The 22,960-nt window shown below is 51.8% G+C and overlaps 1 protein-coding gene across 1 annotated transcript in view; it reads left to right on the top strand.

The window, feature by feature from the left end:
- Window positions 1-22,960, top strand: part of LOC140403226 (complement C3-like) — a 466,462-nt gene that overhangs the window by 16,897 nt on the left and 426,605 nt on the right. The window contains exon 3 of the mRNA XM_072490983.1: window positions 2,098-2,260. Coding sequence (XP_072347084.1) covers window positions 2,098-2,260 — 163 coding nt within the window. The remainder of the gene's footprint in view (window positions 1-2,097; window positions 2,261-22,960) is intronic.

The raw sequence follows: 22,960 nt of genomic DNA, 5'->3' as shown, positions 1-22,960 counted from the left end.
CTCCACCCCAGCACGGACCCCCCCCAACCCCCAACCTCCACCCCGGCACGGACCCCCCCCCCAACCTCCACCCCGGCACGGACCCCCTCCCCAACCTCCACCCTGGCACGGACCCCCTCCCGGCACTCCCCCGGAGCCCAGCCTACTCTAACCACCCCCCCCTTCCCCCCGCCCCCCCCCCTCCCCCGCCGCACACACACACACACAAGCCGAGACACACCTCTCCTCACGCAATCAGTCTGCGGCCACGCCATTTCCTGCCCAGAGCCAACCCCCCAGGCCGTCACTCACCTCCTCGCTGGTCGGCGTGAGCCTGGAGCACCGGGTCACGCCGATGAAAAGGAGGTTTGATTGATGACCGTTCACGTCGACGGGACTTCGGCCCATCCGGAAGGGAGAATATCGGCAGGCCGAAAATCGGCTGCCTTGCGCAGACCCGTGACATTCTCCGCGGCAGCGGCGCCATTAACGCCCCGCCGACTTTTCTCCCTTCGGAGACTTCGGCGGGGGCGGGGGCGGGATTCACGGCGGCCAACGGCCATTCTCCGACCCGGCGGGGGGGGTCAGAGAATGACGCCCATTATCTTTTTTGCTTAGGCAGACAGCTCGAAAGTAACTTTTAAAAGGTCAAAGTCTGGCAATGAAACATGAAGAGAGAGAGAGAGCTAATCTTCAGCTAAACTCAAACTCAAAGTCAAAAGTACACTACATCACTGACACAGGCTAACAGAAAGACACAACCCTCAAAAGACATCTCCCATTAACAGACAGACTAAGAGAATTAAAGACAGCAATTAAGGACAGACAACACAACAACACAAAGACTCACTAACAGAAAGACTATTAAGGACACAACTGTCTAAACTAACAGAAAGACAACACAACACAAAGACACTACAGAAAGACTCACTGACAGAATCAAAGACAGAAATTAAGGACAGACAACACTAAAATGGCGGGCGGAAACTTTTCAGTTATACACTTTCATATCTGTCTTAAGTCATCTAATCACACCCCAATATAATCCTAATTGGTTTGGGTTAGACTCAAACACATTTGATTTGATGGCAAGCCGTCCATCTTCAATGTGCAACATTAGCTTTTCTGACTTAGCTGTTATCTGCATTGTGAACAATGATGCCTTCATGTTGCTATGGTATTCAGTCCTTGTCCTTGACAATTAGCACAAGCAGTGTCAAATTGTCTTGCAACTGTGCTGTTTTAATGTCACACTGACTTTGAAAATATGCATTTGCCAGAACAACGGACCTCAGTAAAAGTGAATTATGCTGTATAAGTGGCTTTTTAAAACTGGGGCTTAATATTTATGCTTAAACAGCTATCTTTTACCTATACTAGTTGTATTCGAAATACCTGGCTTCTACAGTCACCCCCGCACTGGCGGCCGGATAATGGGATTTCCAAGTGCAATCTTCGCAATCCTCGTTATACATACATTTTCATGGCTAAGGATTGGAAAGAAGCGATCTCCTGACAATTTCAGTGGCACCACCTCATCTATGTCATGGACACCACCATTGGCCAGACCATAACTGAGCTAACTATCTCACACCCAGTGGGAAACAGAGTCAACAAACCAGTGGCTCAACTGCCAGCCAGTCAGATCTTCTCTACCATCAACAAGGCTCATATCAGGACTGTGATGACATACCTATTAATTGCCTAATTAGTTGAAGTTCCAGCACCACTTACCACCCAGATCAAAGCACACTGCTTGATCCAGGCCCCTAATACCATGGATCGTGGTTGCTGTGTAACCTGTCTGCACTACAGCAACTAAGGAAGCTTGACATGGCCTCCCTCTTTCACGCATCCTTATCAACAAAGAACAGAATCTGTAATGTTATAGAGGGCCATGACCTAGAAACATTGTGTACGGAATGACCTCTGTGCTAGAGTGGGAGACCAGAGGACTATCTGAAATTCTGCCTCATTATATTCAACACTATCAGGTGAAGACTTATGGAATTTCCAAGGCTAATGAAGGGATATTAAAGGGGTTGCTGGGAGCAATATTACAGTTATATAATAACTATACTTATTTTAATAGCTATTTTTTGATATGTTTCTTTCCAGATACCCAGAGATAAAATTCAAAGAGAAACAAAATTGCCCCAGTATGTAGTATTGGAAGCAACATCAACAGCGTTTCACTTGGAGAGAACCATCCTTATTTCATATCAAATGGGACACATATTTATCCAGACTGATAAACCAATCTATACACCATCTCAAACTGGTAACTATAGCTGCAATTTTTCTGATATATCTCCAATACACAAGTAAAAGACAGTGCTGAATGTGTCGGGTGCAAATAGGGGGTTGAAGAGGCCATAGCTTATCAAGTTGAGAGGGTTGGCTGAGGGGGCTGTCGTTCAGGTTAGTAGGGGACAGTTTTAGATACTTAGGGATACAGGTGGCGTGGGACTGGGGTCGGTTGCACAAGTTGGACTTATCTCGGTTGGTGGAGCAAATGAGGGTCGGGTTCCGGAGGTGGGATGCGCTCCCACTGACACGAGCGGGGAGAGTGCAGACGGTTAAAATGACGATCCTTCCGAGATTCCTGTTCGTATTCCAGTGTCTCCCCATTTTCATTCCGCGGTCCTTTTTTAGGAAGTTCAAGAGAATGATTGTGGGATTTGCGTGGGTGGGAAAATCCCCGCGGGTGAGGAGATTGATGCTTGAGAGAAACCGAGGGGAGGGGGGGGGGGCGGTGGTGGGGGGCTGGCGCTGGCAAACTTTAGTAATTACTAATGGGCGGCCAACATGGCTATGATAAGGAAGTGGGTGGGGGATGCGGGGTCGGTTTGGAAGCGGATGGAGGCCGCTTCGTGCAGGGGCACCAGTTTGGCAGCCCTGGATACGGCGCCCCTGCCGCTCCCGCCGGCACGGTACTCCACCAGCCCTATAGTGGTGGCGACTTTGTGGATCTGAGGCCAATGGAGAAGGCACATGGGGGAAGTGAGAGCATCAGTCTGGTCCCCTATTTGTGATAATCACCGGTTTGCCCTGGGGAACATGGACGGTGGGTTCCGAGCATGGCGGAGGGCTGGGATTGAGAGGATGGGGGATCTGTTCTTAGATGGGAGCTTCCTGAGCATGAGGGCGCTGGAGGAGAAATTTGGGCTGGCAAGAGGGAATGATTTCAGGTACTTGCAGGTGCGGGACTTTCTATGCAAACAGATTCCATCCTTCCCCCGCCTGCCACTCAGGGGGATCCAGGACAGGGTAGTGTCCAGTGGATGGGTGGGGGAGGGGAGGGTCTTGGATATATATGAAGAACTTATGGGGGCTGAGGAGACGCAGACCGAGGAGCTGAAACTAAAGTGGGAAGAGGAGCTCCGAGGTGAGATAGAAGAAGGCTTATGGGCGGAGGCGTTGAGTAGGGTCAACGCGACCGCAACATGCTCTAGGCTCAGCCTGATCCAATTCAAGGTCGTCCACCGGGCCCACATGACAGTGGCCCAGATGAGTAAATTTTTTGGGCTGGAGGACAGGTGCAGCAGATGTGCGGGAGGACCAGCGAACCATGTCCACATGTTCTGGGCATGTCCAAAACTTAGGGGGTACTGGCAGGGATTCGCGGACGTTATGTCCCAGGTACTGAAAACAAGGGTGGCAATGAGTGCAGAGGTGGCAATATTTGGGGTTGTGGCGGATCCGGTAGTCCAGGAGGAGAGAGATGCCGACATTTCGGCCTTTGCTTCCCTGGTAGCCCGGCGACGAATTCTGCTGGCATGGAGGGACTCAAAGCCCCCGAAGTCAGGGCCTAGCTATCGGACATGGCGAGCTTCCTTGGGATGGAGAAAATTAATTAAGTTCACTCTAAGGTGGTCACTGTCAGGGGTTGTCCGGAAAAGTAATCGTCAGCAGGGGTGGCGGGGGGGGGTTATGGTAAGGTAGGTTAGGGGGTTAATGTGGGAGGAGAGCTGTTTTTTTGCACTATGTTGATTGTTCTTTGCACGTTGTTTTGTATTGTTGTTGTTTGTTATGCCAAAATGCCTCAATAAAACCGTTTATCAAAAAACAAGTTGAGAGACGTTAGGAATGTAAAATGGAACTTCCATTTCAGGGATAACAGTGTTTGTAATAAACACACTGAAACACTTCTTCATGCAAGAGGCGGTGGAAATTTGGCACTCGCTTCTGCAAATAGCAATTATGAAATTCAAAATTGAGATTGGTAGAATTTTATAAACTAAAGGTATGAACAAAGGAACATAAGCAATAGGACCAGAATTAAGTCATACGGTCTCTTGAGCCTTCTTTGCAATTTGCAAAACCCCCAAAGCCAACCTACTCCGAACAGGCAACGGCATTCCCTCTTTCCAGCTCTGAATACCCATCAGACTCTCTCACACACACAGTCCCTCTTTCACATGTACTCTCACTGTCTCAAAAGCATGTACTGACACATGCGTTCTCAAACATGCACTCTCCCACATAAACATGCCCTCTCGCACTAACACACCCACGCACTCACACACATGCGCGCACTTTCTCATACATTCATGCACATACACACATGCACTCACACACACACTCTCTGGACACGATTTACCGGCTGTGTCCCACCGGAGTTGGGAGGGGACGTGGCCCAGTAGATCCCACGAAAGGCGTCTTCCAGGATACCTGATGATCATTTGTCTCGCGATATCTCGTTGGATCTGCAATGGATGGGATTCAGGGGCGGGACTCTCGGCAATCGGCGCGATGTCCGCCGACCGGCGCCAAAAACGGCGCGAATCAGTCTGGCATCGCGCCGCCCCAAAGGTGCGGAATTCTCCGGCTCTTGAGGGGCCGAGCCCTCACCTTGCGGGGCTAGGCCCGCGCCGGACTGATTTCCGCCCCGCCAGCTGGCGGGAAAGGCCTTTGGTGCCCCGCCAGCTGGCACGGAACTGACTTTGCCGTGCGGCGCATGCGCGGGAGCATCAGCGGCCGCTCACGGCATCCCCGCGGATGTGCAGTGGAGGGGGTCTCTTCCGCCTCCGCCATAGTGGAGACCATGGCGAAGGCGGAAGGAAAAGAGTGCCCCCACAGCACAGGCCCGCCAGCGGATCGGTGGGCCCCGATCGTGGGCCAGGCCACCGTAGGGGTACCCCCCGGGCCAGATCGCCCCGCGCCCCCCCAGGACCTCGGAGCCCGCCCGCGCCGCCTTGTCCCGCCGGTAAGAGAGGTGGTTTGATTCTCGCCGGCGGGACAGGCATTCCAGCAGCGGGACTTCGGCCCATCACGGGCCGGAGAATCACCGGGGGGGGGGGGCCGCCAACCGGCGCGGCGCGATTCCCACCCCCGCCGAATATCCGGTGCCGGCGAATTCGGCAAGTGGCGGGGGCGGGATTCACACCAGCCCCCCGGCCATTCTCCGACCCGACGGGGGATCGGAGAATCCCGCTCCAGATTTCTGATCGAACCAGTCGGGCGTCGTTTAGCACTGGTCCCCACAAACAGTGATCAGCTGGAATGGACAGGCTGTCAGGAGCATTACCAGGGTGCCAGGCTGGAAATTCCAAGGTGGCATTTTGTCCATGCTGGTGATAGGGCCTGGGAGTTCCATGCCCGTATGTGGTGGGTGAGTGATCCACTTAACAAGGCCCCATGGGCTGCACACTGCAACTGAAGGCTCGCCAGACAATTTGATGGGATCACATTCAACAGAGTCCCACTAATAAGGTCAAGCAGCACTTGAAGAGCACTTGCACAACCAACCCCACAGCTTGCAGCCAGGGCGCCAAGGCGTCCGGCACCAAGGTTTGGCGATGCGGACCTGGGGATGTTCCTAGTTGTGGTTGAGGCCAGGAAGGATGTTCTGTTCCCCCAATGGTCCCAGAGGGTGAACCACAGGGCAGCCAGTGCTGCCTGGGATGAAGTAGCTGTGGCCGTCAGCTCTGGAAGCATGACCAGGAGGACTGGTCTCTAGTGCCACAAGATGATTAACGACCTACATCCGGCAGCAGGCCACCACCGCCCCCCCCCCCCCCATCCCCCACCACCACCACCACCCTATCCCAAGACCTTCCCGCCCCCACGCGAGCAGCCCCTGCTCCAACCTTCCATGTGCCCTCCATTCCTCCCTTCACCCCCCCTTCCCCCCAACCCTTCCTCGGGCGTCGACACCATGATGCAAACATTGGGGAGCCACCAGGGCTGGCAGAGCTAGATGACACAGGGGCAGCCGGGGCTCGAACCAGCTGCCCTCCGTCCCGAGGTGAACCCCGGGTCCTATGGGCACCGACCGGTAGGAGGGGATACAGGGTGCCAAACCCGACTCATCCCATGCAGTGGGGTGGTGGTCTCAGCTCTCCCGAGTTCCACCTATCTAACAAAGCCTCATCTAGCAGTAAACACATGGGACAGTGTGGAAAGGCTGTGCATGTGCTGCTGGCAAGTGAGCCGGGGCCCACCGGCTCATGGGCCCCAGAGGATGCCCGCCAGGGGCATCGAAGTCTACAGGACGTGGTATCAGCTGGCTGCCTCCATCCCTGTGCGCATCCTGAGGACACACCTAGACGTAGAGGTACAGCAAGGAAGGCACGTTGAGGATCACTGAGAGAGCACCGCTTGCTGGTGATCGGTGTGAGTGAGCACTCAGCAGACAGGCAGGGGTCAGACCATGTCAGAAACTGAGGAGCACCAGCACTCTGCTCTCTCTGGGATATCATCACCCCTGTCCTTAGGGCGGGTGGGAGTTGAGGTAGCAATGACGGACCAGGCCACGTCCTATGTGAAGCGTATGAGTGCCTCCCTGGCCCTCGGGGCTTGCCGGACCGTCGCAGCTGCCGCCTGTCCTGCAGCCTCCACAGGTTCATCCTCCCCCTGCTGGTCTGGCACTACCTCATCGTCCTCATCGTTTTCCTCCTCAGTGGCCACATGTTCCTCATCCTTCACCTCCAGCACATTGCCCACTGCTGTGCCAGGATTTGGAGGACACAACAGACAACCACAAAGCGGGCAACTCTCTGGTGGGGTTTACTGCTGGGCAGCACCAGAGAGCTTGAGGAATCGGAACCTCATTTTGAACAGTCCGATGCTAAATGGCAGCCCTGGCGGCCACACGCGCGTCGTTGTATCGGGTCTCCACTTCAGTCTCCGGTCTACATACTGACATCATTAGCCAGGTCCTCAATGGGTATCCCTTGTCCCCCAAGAGCCCACCGCCCATCCTGGGGTGGTCCTCGAAAAGGCCTGGGGATGTCTGACCGCCCCAGGATGTAGCTGTATGGACACTCCATGGGAAGAATGCACACACGTGCATGATCTGCATGTGGTGGTTGCACACGAGCTGGATGTTCAGAAAGTGGAAGCCCTTCCGGTTGATGTAGGGCACTCCCAGCTGATCTGGTGCTCACACCACGACATGCGTACAGTTTATCAGCCCCTGGACCTGGAGCATCCCGGCGATGGCGGCAACAGAGAGCTGGTGTCCTCCTTCTCCACGTGGCGCTAAGTCCATGAGGACATTGCACAGGTGACGCACTGTCTCCTTGCTGAGGCGGAGTCTCCTGCGCCACGCACTGTCCATCATCTGCTCGAACGACCAGTGACACTTGTATACCCTGGGCCGTCATGGGCTTCCTCCTCTGGGTCCCTCCCTAGCCTGGTGGGCAATCGGGTCTCAGGATGTTGGGCGGGGCTCTGCACATGGGTCGCCGCCTTGAGCCTCTGTAGATTCTGCTGTTGCTGCTGACGTCTCCGGTGTCATGCCGCCTGGCCTACCAGCAGAACCACTAGGGCCCCTCGGTGTTCGGATCTCAGCTGCTGTGTGTGTGATGTTGCCTCCCACAGTGCCCAAGCAACAAGGTCTGTTTGGGATGCCAGGCATTGACTCTCACATGCTACATGGCCCTTCCACCCATGGCGATTCACTTGGATGTGTGAAGTGCTCACTTAACCACGATGGCCAATTCAGCAATAGCCTTCAGAGGCACTGTCAGAGACCTCAGCAGTTGGTGGAGGTTATGGGTTGTCGGTGGGGCAGACAGGCAGGAACAAGGTGTAATGACTTAGACCAAGCCTTTTGAGATTGGCCAATTTGTAAATAAAAGGAATTCTGGTGGAGGGACTTGTGCCTCTGTGGACTTATTGAAGTGGCGATGAGGAAAACGGAACGACTCGAAGGAACCTGCTCTTTAGCAGCCGCCACATATTGAGGGTAAGCCACTGACAGGCAAAATGCCTTTATTTGGGAAATTGGATTCTTTTGACCCTGCAGTGAAAGACTGGGCTCAATATGTAGAGCGGATGAAGTACTTTTTTTAGAGCAAACTATATAGCTCCGGATGAAAAGCAACAGGTCATTCTGTTGACCGTGTGTGGGCTGGCAGCCTTTGCCATTATGCGCAGTCTCACTTTTCCGGAGGCACCGGACACAAAATCTTTACAAGAATTGACGGACTTAGTACTATGACCCTAAGCCACTCAAGTTTTACTCAGCATTCCGAGACATGGGGGAATCAGTCACTAATTTTTAAACAAGATTAAGGTGATGAACATTGGCTTGCGAATTTGGCCTGACGCTAAATGAGATTTACACGGTTGGTGGGCGGAATAAATAATCTCGCAATACAAAAACGTCTGCCAGTAGAGGCCGAGCTGGATTGCAAACAAGCATTGCAGCTGGCTTTGTCCTCATAAAAAGCGGTGAGCGGAACACATGAGTTACAGGGTACTCCGATGGAAGTAGACGCCCACATCAGTGAAACGTAGTTAAGGGATTACCGCTGGGGGATAGGCAACTGCATAGCCACCCTCTGGAACGACTCGATACTAAGGAACCCAGGCCCTCTCACAGAAACGCTCCCAAGCAAGGGAAAATTAGGACCAGACAGACAGACGAGGAACAACTAAATTGTGTAAAGATGGCTAAATCAAAACCCATTAAATTAACCATAAGGCTGAATGGATGTCCCACATTATTGGAAGTCGACACAGGAGCAGCCGTATCAGTGATAGGGGAAACAGTATTTAAAATTCGCATTGGACTCTGACCCTTATCACTAACCAGGACTTCGGCAAAACTGAGGACATACACAAGGGAATCATTGAGAGTGTTCGGCACAGCACATGTACCTGTGGCTTATGGAGAGCAACTGGTTAGGCTGCCTTTAATGGTAGTGAAAGGTACGGAACTGAGCTTATTGGGACAAAACTGGCTAAAAGAGATCCAGTTGGAATGGGTAAACATTTTCCAGCTGGAAAATGGTCACCTGAGCGAAGTGATGTGCAGATACCCAGAGGTTTTCCGAGAAGGGCTCAGAACAATAAAGGGAGCAAAGGCGACATTACACATAGATCCAGGGGCAGTCCCGAAATTCTACAAGGCCCGACTGGTACCCTTCGCGTTAAGGCAGAAAGTCGATACGGAAATCAAAAGGTTGGAGCCTGAAGGAATAATAAAACCGGTCCAGTTTGCAGAATGGGCGGCACCTGTGGTGCCTATTCTTAAGCCGGACGGCTCGGTCGATTAATCGCTACTCACAACTGGACAAATACCCAATTCTCCGGATTGAGGATCTATATGCAAAGCTGGTTGGAGGACTCTTATTCTCAAAGCTGGATATGAGCCACGCATATCTACAGCTGAAGCTGGATGAAGAGTCGCAAAAATTCTCAATGATAAACACCCTGAAGGGCCTTTTTCAGTACACAAAATTACCCTTTGGGGTATCGTCAGCCTCTGCGATATTCCAGAAGACAATGGAGAATATATTACAAGGGTTACCACAGATCGCCATTTACCTGGATGACATCCTCATTATGGGACAAACAAGGGCAGAACACCTGCAAAACTATTAGAAGTCCTTAGGAGGTTTTCAGCAGCAGACGTGCGCTGAAAGAGGGAGAAATGTGTTTTTCTAGCACCTCAAGTAACTTATCTGGGGTGCAGGGTTGACAAGTCAGGGCTCCACCCTTTGGAGGATCAGATGAGGGTGATTAAAGATGCCCCGGCCCCCACCGCAATCCAGGAGTTAAGATCTTTTTTAGGACTGGTAACATACTACGAAAAGTTCATACAGAACAGGGCTTCCATCCTGGACCCCCTTCACCAATTACTAAAAAAGTGGCAAGCATGGGACTGGTCCGCCCATCAAGACAGGGGTTTCAAGAAGATAAAACAACAGCTCTCCTCAGAAAACGTCTTGGCACACTATGACCCCAGGATAGAGTTGGTGCTCACTTGCGACGCGTCTCCTTATGGCGTTGGGCAGTTCTGGCACACGGGGCAAAACTGACAGGAACGGCCTATAGTGTTTGCTTCCAGGATTTTAGCAACAGCAGAGCGAAAGTACGCCCAAATTGAAAAAGAAGGACTGGCTGTGATCTTCGCAGTGAAGACATTTCACCAGTACTTGCAAGGGTGGAATTTCACAATAATCACAGACCACACGTCATTGCTGGGCTTGCTGAAAGGAGACAAAGCGGTGCCAACAATATCTTCGGCCCGGATCCAACGCTGGGCTCTACTACTGGCAGTGTACCAATATCAACTGGAGCATCAGCCAGGAACCCTGGTGGGAAATGCTGACACACTAAGTGTTAGATGTTTAGCTGCTGTTGTATAAAACTCTATCTTCGCATCACCTGCCACAAAGGCCACCTGAAGCCCCTTTACATATCAGTGTCAATTATTGGATACTTAACATAAATGAGACATCTAATTGGAATGTCTCTGAACCCATTACTTAACAGTCTCCCCTTGCTTGGAGAAAAAAAAATGATTAGATGAAAACAAAATGACAAGAAACTCAAAAACACACACGCAATGTCCCCCCTTTTTTTTCTTTTTTTTTTGGAAGAAAAAAAAACAGTCACAGATACAGGTGCCCTTCATTAACAATATCCAAAAGTTTCTGTGAACTAGCCCCTCTTTTTGTAAAAGAGTCTGACTATTGATAGCTACTGTCGACCCATTTCATTTTTACTATTTCCCCTCTGTTCAACGTCTGCTTCAAACTTGCAATGTCTATCCTTAACCATTTTTCATTGACACTTTTTGTAGAGTGCACATTTTCCCACAGAGATTTATTGTCAATGTGACAGTCAATAGGTATATTACCCAAAACCCCTAATTCCCAAAATTTCTGTCAATATCTGAGATATATAAAAGGCCATATTCACCGCCTCTACAAGGCTTAACGTCTCAGCAGCCAAAGTGCTTTTGACCACTCTCCTTATTTTCTTTGTTTCCCACACAAGAGGGCAACATTTACCATTGTTCCCCAAAAGGAAAATGATAAAACCTCCTGTGCTTGAAACCCCATCACATAAATTTGCATAAGACGCATCACTATAAACTATGAGTTTCAAGTGCCTAAGGTCACCTAAAACCGGGAACCTCAAAACACACTCTTGCATTTTTAGTTTGGCCAACGCTTTATTTGCTCTTATTATGCCTTCCACTTTAGGATCAGTCATTTTGTACTCAACTCTAAGACATCAAAACTCACGTCCGGTCTACTCTGTCTACCTGACCAATTTAGTTGTCCAATTAAACTTTGCAGTTGCTCTTTTTCCATCTTTGAAACCATTGCGTCTTTTTGTGAAACCCGGCCATGACTAATTGCTATTGGGCTGATGCTTTCCAAATGAGATTGCTGACGTGACGTTGCCCCCAACTTAGTCTGTCCGATTTCCAGTCCAATATATTTAAATGCACCGGAAGCCTGACTTCCAACCCTGAATTCTTTCCTCAAACCAGAGATTACAATAGCTAATCTATCCTTAAATCCTGATCTTCTAAGTTTTCTTCAAATCCCCTTGCCACAATCCTGGCCTTTGCCTTAGAAGTTCCATCCGGAAGAACCTTTTCCGTGCAAATTCATCTGTGGGATAGAGCTCTTTGTCCCCGATCCGGTACTTCCGTGTATACCCCAAATTCACTCCAACTATGCAGTTCTTGCTGTTTGGCATCTTTGATAACTTTTTCATCTAATTTATTGGAAGCAAAATCTCACATGCATGTGGGCTTCTACTCCTAATAGTATTCGTAATCTCACACGCATGCGGATGATGGTGGCCTGTGGCGGCCGCGCCGTACAACATGGCACCGACTGCGCACGGACCCGCCCTGTCAAAAACTGCTCCCATGTAGCCCCTGTCGCCATCCCCGGACCAACCCCGACCAATCCCCCCAGCCCCCGCTAAAGCCGTCCCTGCCAGTGGAATGGCTACCTCCCCCCCCCGATTGTAGCGGCGCTGGACACAGTTTGCAGCCCCCACGCGTGGTCCCCGAAAAGTGAGAGGACACGCGACTGACGCCGTCGGGAAGTTGGCCCATCGGGGGCGGAGCATCGGGGGAGGGCCTCAGTTGACGTCCTGAGGCCATCCCGATGGCATGGGGCGTACTGCTTGAGTATGGCACTTTTGAGGGGCGGAGCAGCGGAGAAAAGGCACCGAACGCGATTTTGGCGTCGGCGATCGGAGAATTCCGCCCAAGATCCGAACAACTAAAGATAACTCCGAAAAAGAAAGTACAAAATAGAAAAAAATCTTCCACTGACCTCGTGAACTACAGGGAACAAGTACTCAACACATTGATAGACTTCAAAGTCCAGGATGGAAGGACTGAAAGCACCACACCAGCTTCAAGTCACTGATAATGTAGATGGGAATTGGCGTGTATTCAAATAGCAATTCAAACTCTTATGTTGCAGCCCTTGGTCTGCAGACACAATCTGATGTGCGTAGCTGGTCCACAAGCGATAGACAGATTTCATACGTTAGTTTTCGACAAGAGGCAGAGAGCAAGAAGTTTGAGGAAGTTGTAAAGCAATTTGATTGGCATTGCACTCCCAAAAAAAAGAGACGTTCGACGCTACATATTTCGCACCCGCACCCAGAAGGCAGGCGAATCGTTTGATATTTTTCTGACCGATTTGCGATTGAAGGCACAGTCGTGTAATTTTGCTACCCTACAGTCATTCATGATTGTATTTGTAACAAGGTATGCAAGAGGCTGTTAAGAGAAAATGAGCTTCAGCTTGCTGCTGCTATCAAAATTTGCCATACCAGTGAGCTAGCTGCACAGCAGATTAGCACATTGAATCTCAATCATTTTGGCGCGAAGATAGGAGAGACAACCGATGCCATTAGTGTAGTGATACACTCGAGTATAAAACGTAGTCCCAGCAATGGCCACCATTTTAAGTGAAGACCGAATCCTCCATTTTATGTTAGTGATGCGGCAAGCGACATTTGCCACGACAAGGTCCAGTGTTTGGTAAGATATGCTCCAAATGTAGAAGCAAAGGACATTTTGCTAAGCAATGCTTTACCTGTAAAAAAGCGGAACAAACAAAATCAATCAACGTGGTTGATGAAGTACGCCTCGGAGACACATTCCTCATAGACTTGATTTCTAGTGAGGAGAAGGATAGTCCAGATATGCAAAACAACGTTTTAATGACGATTTGCAACAACGGTGAAGTAAATGCAGAAACTCCAAAAGACAAATGGGCAGTTCCATTAATGATTAGTGACATTAATTGACTTCAGACTCGACACGGGACCAAAGGCCAACCTTATCAGTTGTCAGATTTAAAGCGAGCTGAGAATTAAACCAAAAGTGTGAAATAGAGCAATAAAGAAAGACTATACCGGAAATGAAATTACTATGCTAGGAGCATGCGAGCACAATGTAACCATGAAGAACAAAGTTCACACAGTAACATTTTCCATCATAGAGTCGGAACGTGGGTCTCTAAAGGAGTGGATGTGTGTGAAGCACTTGAGCTAGTTAAGCGACTTTACAGTGCAGACTACTGTAACCAGACAGCATGCACCAGTGGATTCCATACTGAAGGAATTTCCTCGGATATTTCAAGGCTTTGGTACTTTGCCTTTCATGGATAGAATCAGTTAAAAGAGAATGTGCGACCAGTAATACACACCAAGACGTGTACCAGCTCCATTGAAGGACATATTGAAGGATGAGCTAGAAAGGATGATGGGGCTGGATTCTCCGCTGGCAGGATGCTCTGTTTTGCGGGCAGCCCAGGGGTTTCCTGACGGCGTGGGGCTGCCCCACAATGGGAAGACCCGCTGGTGTAACGGAGCATCCTGCCAGTGTGCTGAAACAGAATTGTGGCACGGCGGGGCAGAGAATCCAGCCCGGTGGCTTTAGGTATAATCAAACCTACAGATTGGGTAAACTCTGTGGTCTGCGTCAAGAAGAGAAATAACGACCTACGAATCTGTATGGACCCCAAAGATCTGAACCTCAACATTAAAAGAGAACATTATCCAATACCGTGGAGGGAAGAAATCACATGTCAGGAGTGACATGTCTCAGTGTGGTAGACGCTTCAGGAGGTTTCTGCTAGCTCAAGATAGACAAAGGAAACACAAAGCTGCGTTCTTTCAACACTCCATTCGGGCAATATTGTTTCTTCAGGATGCCATTTGGTCTAATTTCTACATCAGAGATTTTCCATCAGGCCATGGAGCACATCATTGAAGGCATTCCAGGAGTCAGAGTTTATGTTGATCACATAATCGTTGGGGGCGACACGAGAAGAACATGACAAAAGGCTTCTCAAGGTGCTGAAAAGCATTAAAAAGAATGGCTTAAAATTGAATGAAGCCAAATGTCAATTTGGTGTTGACAATATCACATTCTTGGGAGATAAGAGGCTGGATTCTCTGATTGCCGATGCCGAAATCGTGTTCGGCGATTGGCAAAGAATCTGTTTTTACACTGAAATCAGGGGTGGCGCCATTTTCAGATGCTCCGCCCCCTCAAAAACGGCGTAAATGCAGAATACGCCGAATGTCGTTGGGACCTTCCCTGATGCTCCGCCCCCGATGGGCCAACTTCCTGACGGCGTCGATCGCGTGTCCTCTCAGTTTTCGGGGACCTCACTTGGCGGCTGCAGATTGTGTCCAGCACCGCCACAGTCTGCGCACACACGAGGTACAGTCTGCACACATACGAGGTACAGTCTGCGCACACACGAGGTACAGTCTGCGCACACACGAGGTACAGTCTGCGCACACACGAGGTACAGTCTGCGCACACACGAGGTACAGTCTGCGCACACACGAGGTACAGTCGGCGCACACACGAGGTACAGTCGGCGCACACACGAGGTACAGTCTGCGCACCCACTGACCACCCCCCCCAGCTCCTGGTTCTGCACAGTGACACCGGCTGTACGGGTATCCCCAACCCTGCACGCCACCCCCAGCCCCCCGCCCCAAACTGCCCGCCCAACCGGCCGCCACCCACTGGCGGACCATCCAGGGCAACCAGCACACCAGCCCCGAGCGAGGCCAGTGCCAACGGTACCCCTGGCATCAGGGACACGCGCTAGTGCCAGGGGTCCCCACGGTGCCGGCCACCGATGGAGCAGGGGTGAGGGGATGGACCGTGGGGGGCGGGGGGGGGGGGGGGGGGGGGGGAGCTGCGGGGGCACATCCAGCAGTGGCAACCGGGAACCGTGTAGTCCTTTGAACCTGGTTGGGCACGGGGGTAGGGCACCATGCTAAAATGACGACCTTTCACCCCTGCAGACAATCGATTTTGGAGTTCGGCATGCAATGGTGGCTGCCCTGCTACTCACCGCAGCTCTGTGATATGCCCTTCGGCCATATGAGGAGGAGTTGGAAGCTGCAGTAGCGGAGCGTGCCGCAGCGGGGCAGGTGGCAACATCCCAGGCTGGAGAGTGGCCGACCAACAGGCCGAGGAGGAGGAGGTGCCAAGGAGGCACTGCATGAGGCCTCATGTGTAACGGCACCACCTGACATTCGAGGACCTGCCGGACCGGAATGCTGTTGAAGATTCCTGCTGCACAGAGAGACATTGTGACACATCTGCCAGATGATGGCACACCTGGCACCGTGGGGTATGGGAGAGGACACCCACTCCCGGTGACCGGCAAGGTGACGGTCGCCCTGAACTTTGACACCACGGGGTCCTTCCAGGCACGTGTGGGGACCTGTCTGGGATCTCTTATCCTCGGTGCACCAATGCATCCGCGACGTCACGGAGGCTCTATAGGCCCAGGCAGATCAATGCATCCATTTTGATGTGGACCGAGCCCACCAGGATGCCCGGGCAGCAGGGTTTGCCTCCATTGCTAGGATGCACCGGGTCCAGCGGGCAGTCGCCAGGGTGCATGTCGCCCGACAGACACCTGCAGATAACAGGCCGCTCTACACAAGCCGAAAGGGGTACCACTCAACGAATGTTCAGGTGGTCTGTGACCTTCAGCTGTGCATCGTTCACCCCTGCGCCCGATACCTGGGCAGTGTACACAAAGCCTTCACCCTGGCACACTCGCCGATTGCTGACATGTTTGAGAGGCCCCCCCCCCCCCCCCCGGCTGAAGGTTTGGCTCCTGGGAGACACTGGTTAACTGCTGTGGTTGTGGCTGATGACAGCTAACCAGAGGCCACAGACCGACGTGGAGACCCGCTGCAACGACGCCTATGTAGAGACCATGAGTGTGATCGAGCGGTGCTTCGGTCTCCTGAAGATGTGGTTTAGGTGCCTGGACTGCTCTTGAGGGGCCCTCCAGCATGATGCTGAGAGGGTCGCCCGCATTGTAGCAGCCTGCTGGGTCCTCCAGTAGAGGGCCGATGTGTTGGAGGAGGACGTTAAGGCCAGGCCTTGTCCGACGAGGAAGATGCGGGGTAGGGCGAGGATGGGCACGACATGGGGCCCAGGTAAGCATAGGAGGCCACACGACATATGCGCAAGGGCCAACGCGGATGGGACGTTCCAATCGCCTCGGGCTTCATGGACTAGGAGATGGGGGGTGGTAGAGGACACCACATCCCAACCCCACACCTCCCACCCAGCCATCGCCCCCCCTGCACCCCTCCGTGATACATACCTGCAACATTACGGGGTGGGGACCCTAGGTTGGCGGTAACAGCGGGTCTGTCCATGGGACGGAGGGTGATGATGACAACGCATTCTGCCATGCGCTCTGGTGCTCCACATCGTATGACAACTGACTTATGCTCATGGTAGCACCGTCCACCTGGGTGATCCCTCCATGCGAGCTGGCGGGGGAGGGGGGTGGAGCACGGGCCACCCACAGAGCCTGCACCATTCCCCCCCCTCCACGGCCTATTTGTGACAATAAAGATTATTATTATTATGAACAAATATATACAGTCTGTGCCCTGGCCCCTGTAACTAAGCTGTGCCCTGCATCTGTGCCAACTCAACTGCGTCTAACGTTCTGGCCTTACGGACCATAACGCTAGGTCTAGGTGGTTCCCCAGATGATACAGCAGGAGTGGAGCTGTGATTCCTTACCTGCGACAAGGGTCCCCGTTGGTGGGCGTCTTCTGGGGCCAGCAGGCCTGGATGGTGCAGGATGCTTGCTGGCATGCCCTCATGAGGTCCCTGGTTCTGTGACTGCATCTCTGCTGTATTTGGGACTGGATATTCCAGAAGCCCGGAACCTGTCTGCACGGCAGGTAGTTCCTGTGGTCAGCCTGCCTCCGACAGTCCCACCCCTCCAGGTGCTCCTACCTCCACCTGCTCTACTGGATCAACTGTGTGGCGCGCAGCAGGTAGTGTCCCAGGAGGTGAGTGTTTCTGGGATGGTGGAGGGTGTTGGAGATAGCTGTGACGGAAATTCACTGTCAACCTCCGACCCGAGCTCCAGGGTGTCCAGAGTCTCGTCAGTGCTCGGCTCAATGGGGGGGTTCCGGCTCTGGTACTGGCTGGGGGCAATGCCCGCCAGATGAACCTACCCCATCACCCGCAGATCCTGCAAGGTACAAGACAACATGCATGATTAGACCATGGGCTGGGGTGTGTGGGGGTGGGCATGGTCGGGGGGTTGGTGGTGGAGGGTGAGGGTGGTGGGTGGTGAGGGTGCTGAGGTAAAGGTGGGGTCGTTTCATGGGGAACTGCAACTCAGCGGGGTCTCAATTCCTTGCATGTGGCCACACTCCACCTTGGAGACCTCTCGTTCCGTCGGCCATGTCCAGGGTCCTCTGCTCAGCCATGGTGAGGGCCCGCGGGCCTGGTGGTCCCCTGCCTGTCTTGTCCCGTTCCTGGCGGGTATGTGTGGCCCTCTCCTGCGGGGGTGGGGTGGGGGACATACAATGACAGTGTTAGTCCGACACAAACAGCCCAGAGGATGGGTAGCTGGTAATCTCAGTGGCCAGGGCACCTGGCTATTGTGGCTGGTGTGGCTGCTGGCATGTGGGGCAGGGAGTGGGTGGGTTACGAGTGTGTGGAGGGGGGGTTAGTGCCGGGGGTACAATGCTGCCTACTCACCCTGGCTGCCCTGAGGTGATTGTGAAGTTTCTTCCGGCACTGCATGCCATTGCAGCTGATGTTGCCCACTGCACTCACCAACTCTGCCACCTGCACCCAAGCACGACGGATGGCAGAGCCTGGCAGCCTTCCACCGCAACCTGGAGCATCTCAAGTTCTGCGTCCGTGAACCATGGAGCTGCTCGCCTTACAGCCAAGTTGTTGACTGGGACGATGTGTGTGGGGGAGTGGAGAATTGTTTATGTGCGTCTGCAGCTTGTCAGCCTCCTGAGTGTCAATCACGGACCCGACACCGGCGAATCTGGCACCGTTTTTCATTCGAATTGATTGTGTTTCACGTGGCGCTGGTGCTAGCCCATTAAAAGTAGCAGAATCATTGCAGGTGTGGCTCCGAATTTTTCGTCGTCGAAATCCGCGGATTCTCCGTTGGCATCGGCACTTAGTCTCAGAAATGGAGAACCCAGCCCACGATATTCCAATGATCTACTAGACATGAACAAGAATGGCAAACATTATAAGAAGCATTGACGACAGCAGCAGTGCTGACAATTTGATCCGATGAAGATATCGACCTATGCTTCGAAAGATGAGTTGGGATGGGGTTTTATTGCAACATGACAATGAAAAAAATTGGCTTCCAATTGCTTATGTTTCCAGGTCAATGTTGAACACAGGGCGACATTCTGCTCAAATTGAAAAAAAATGCCTAGGTTTAATTAATGGTCTCACTAAGTTCCATGACTGTGTATATGGTCCACCAACCTTTATTGTGAAAACTGACCACAGACGACTGGTCGCAATAGTTAAAAAAAAATGAATGAGATGTCCCCCAGGATTCAGCGCATGATGATGAAGCGACAAAGATATGATTTTGATCTAATCTACACGCCAGGCAAGCATCTCATCGTAGCTGACGCACTATCTCGAGCCACAGGCATGGACGAGATAAACCAGATAGATGAGGATGTTCACGTCCATGTGAATCTTGTCACTGAGTCCCTTCTGGTATCTGACGACAAATCGAAATTCATAAAGGAAGAAATGACCAACAACATTTCTTTGTTCTTTGACACAGGGCTGGATTTTCCGATTTTGAGGCTATGGCTGGAGCATGTGTCTAGTCTTATGATGAAAAAGACTAATGCTCTGCCGGTGGGGGGCTAGCAGCAGCGCCGCATCAAGGCCCCGGTGTGCTTTACCTGCAGATACGGATGGAGAATCGGCGCGTCCGTGGCCGCGCATGTGCACGGCGGCGACCTGCAGTGGTCACGCCGCACATCATGGCGCCGGCCGCATGCGGACCCGGCTTGTCAGATAGTGCCCCCCCCTGTAACCTCCCTCGCCACCCCCGGACCAAACCCCACCAGCTGCCCCCACCGAAGCAGCTCCGGCCAGCAGAATGGCTCCCCTCCCCCGACTGTGGCGGTGCTGGACACAGTCCATGGCCGCCACGCGAGGTCTTCGAAAATTGAGCAAACGCACCTCACACCGTCGGGAAGTCGGCCCATCGGGGGAGGGCCTCAGGTGACATCCTGAGGCCTTCCCAACGGCTTGCGGTGTACTCAGCGATGGTGCTGTTTTTGAGTGAGTGGAGCATCCGTAAAACGGCGCCGCCCCCTATTTTGGCATCATAACGGATTCTCCGGCCAATTGTTGAAAGCAATTTTGGCGTCGGCAATTGGAGAATCCAGCCCACAGACTTCCAAAGGTGATAACATATCTCCACGAAGGATGGTCTAAAGGTTCCTGCTCCAGTTATTTTCATGTTAGGGCAGAATTCAGCGATGCAAATGGGATTTTGCTTCGACAACAAAGAACTGTAATTTCACAATCATCAAGGTCGATGATTCCTAAAAATATCCATGAAGGGAATAGAAAAGTGGAAGAGAAGAGCCAGGGATGCAGTCTATTGGCCAGGTATAAACCACGATATTCAAGTAATAGTCGAGAACTGCAAAACCTGTCAGAAATTTCAATGTAAACAAAGGAAAGGGCCGATGCAGGTGGGTGAGATCATCACAACTCCGTGGCAGAAGGTAAGCATGGATCTCTTTTATCTGGAAGGAAAGGAGTACCTTTTAATCATTGACTACTTTTCCAATTATCCAGAAAAACATAGTTAGCGAACTCCACTGCTAGATATGTAATAAAGTAGGCTAAAGAAATGTTCACGCGCCATGGGATACCTATGGCCCCTGTTTCAATAGTTATGAGTGGACAGAGTTTGCATGCCATTACGATTTCAAACACATCATTTTGAGACCGCTGTATCCTTAGTCTAACAGAAAGACGGAGAAGGGTGTTCACACAGTAAAACAGTTGCTAAGAAAAGCCATGGGCACTTATCTTGCACTCCTAATTTATTATGCAGCACCATTAATCAATCGTCTTTCACCAGCTCAGTTGTTGATGGATAGGCAACTTAGGACGACCTCGCCCTGTATTCCGAAAGGCCCAGTTAATCGTAGATTAGAAAGGCAACTGCTTTTTCAAAAAAGGAGGCAAAAGAGATTTTACGACAAATCTACAAGAAGGCTTCAACCATGACACAATCAGGCTGGAAGATCCAAATGGGAATGGATGGTGAAAGTATGCTAAGGTACTGCAACAGGCAGGTCCTCATTCATATCTGATCATCACTGATGATGGAACAATCTTAAGGAGAAACAGAAAAGCTCTGCTGAGGGTTCAACAACCTTTTGTTATGAAGCTACAAGAAGAAATTGGGAACAATCCTAAAACAGTTGAAAAAGATACATTTCAGCATACAGTTCCAGAGCAAACTACGAATGCACAAACCCAAGAAAAACAACAAGAAACAACTGCAACAACAAATGAAGGTGGAACACAGTCACAAGTTCAATCACTGCTCAGGAGATCAACAAGACAAAGACGTAAACCTGAGAGACTGAGTTTGTGATTAACTGTAAGTAGTTAAATGTTCTAAAGAATTATGCATATCATATTGTAAAACAAAGTCATGAATGTAAATAGTTACATTTCCAAAGGTAAGGAGATGATATGCATAATCAATCATGTATATAATGATGTAAACGACCTCCGACCAGCAGGTGACAGTGTAAATCTACCATGTGACTCTGTACCTCGAAGAGTTGGGAGTTAGTCGTGTTACTGTATAGTCATACTTGCAGTAGCTCTAGGATTTATCAGTATTAGTAGTTTGTAATATATTTATGAGTTATCTTTACCATGTATTTATTTTATAATAAAATACTTTAACTAGTCAAGAAGTAGACTTCCGACAGTGCATCATTCCTACTGGCCAAGCACCAGAATGTACCAGTGGAGCTCCTCAGTGCAGGAAACAGGGCTATGTGTGGGCTTGTTGGGGAATTCCCTGCTGATGCCCATTGATCTACCTGGATGGCCGTTAGATATGCGCCGGGATTCTCCCTTTTGGGGACTAAGTCCCCATGCCCGCCGCAAAACGGTCGAGAATCACTCTGGACTTTTTCCTCAAAAGTCCGGGGTGATTCCCCATTTTTGAGGGGGCTAGGAGGGTCCCAGCATGCGTCCCGCAGCTCTGGCTGCCGGCGGGGCCCTGCTGTCCAGACCGTGCGGCCGCGCATGCGCACAGCGGCCGCATGCGGGTCTGCGCATGTGCGCGGTGGTTCACCTCGGCGCGGGCTCCACCGACATGGCGGACCCACACAGCAGGTCCGCGCGGAGGAAGGTAGGTCCCCCCAGGACGCGATGGCCCGCCAATCGGTGGCCTCCTATCGTGGGTCTGGCCACCGCTGCGGCTCCCCCCAGGAGTCAGATTCTCCCGTCCCCACCAGGTCCGAGCTCCCGCCGGTTGGTACACACCAGGGATTTACAGCTTTGGGGACAGAAGAGAAAAAAACACACCAGCGGGAGTTCGGCCAATCGACCGCGGAGAATTGCCACAGGGGCCTGTTCCAACGGCCCCCGACTGGCGCCGCGTCGACCGCTCACGTGACTGGCGGTTCGCGGAGAATCGCAGAAGCACCGTCATGCCGGACTCGCGCCCCCGCACCAGGTCGGACTAACTGGTGATCAACAAGTCGTCCAGGTAAACTACTACCTGCGGCAATCCTCGGAGAATATTCTCCATTACTTGTTGAAAAATGATATAAGCGGAGGAGACCCCGAAAGGCAACCTGGTGAACTCATACAGACCCATGTGTATTGATGGTCACGTAGTTCCGTGGGGCCGGGTCCAAAACTAATTATAGGTAAGTGTGACTCATGTCGAGCTTGATGAAGATATACTCTCCGCTGAGCTGCCCATATAAGTCTTCAATCCTGGGTACCGGGTAACGGACCAAACGGGACACCCAATTAATCATCATCGTACAATCCCCGCAGAGACGGGTGAAGTTGTCAAGCTTAAATAGATAGGGGACGGGCCGAAAATACCATGGCTGGGCCTTGGAGTCCATCAAAATCCTGGCAGAGGCCTCTCGGGTGTTACCTAGTCCGTCTTGAAAGACGCCTGGAAAGCGTGCCAACACCGGATCCGACCTGTCGGTCTACATGCGGCACACCTGTTGCCAAACCACTCGAATAAGCTGGGGCCCGAACCTTTCACTAACTGTGTCCTGTATTGCACAGGGCTCCTTCGTGCATGTTGCCAGCCGTGCAACGGTGTGCTGAAATAGCAAGTCGCGGATGCTCGAGCGGACTCGGCCAGAAGTATGTCATCTGCAGTGCGGC

The sequence above is a fragment of the Scyliorhinus torazame genome, chromosome 27 (assembly GCF_047496885.1).
Source record: "Scyliorhinus torazame isolate Kashiwa2021f chromosome 27, sScyTor2.1, whole genome shotgun sequence".
NCBI classification, from domain to species: Eukaryota; Metazoa; Chordata; class Chondrichthyes; order Carcharhiniformes; family Scyliorhinidae; genus Scyliorhinus; species Scyliorhinus torazame.
The sequence above is the reverse complement of the archived record's forward strand: the minus strand, read 5'-3'. Positions and strand labels throughout refer to the sequence as shown.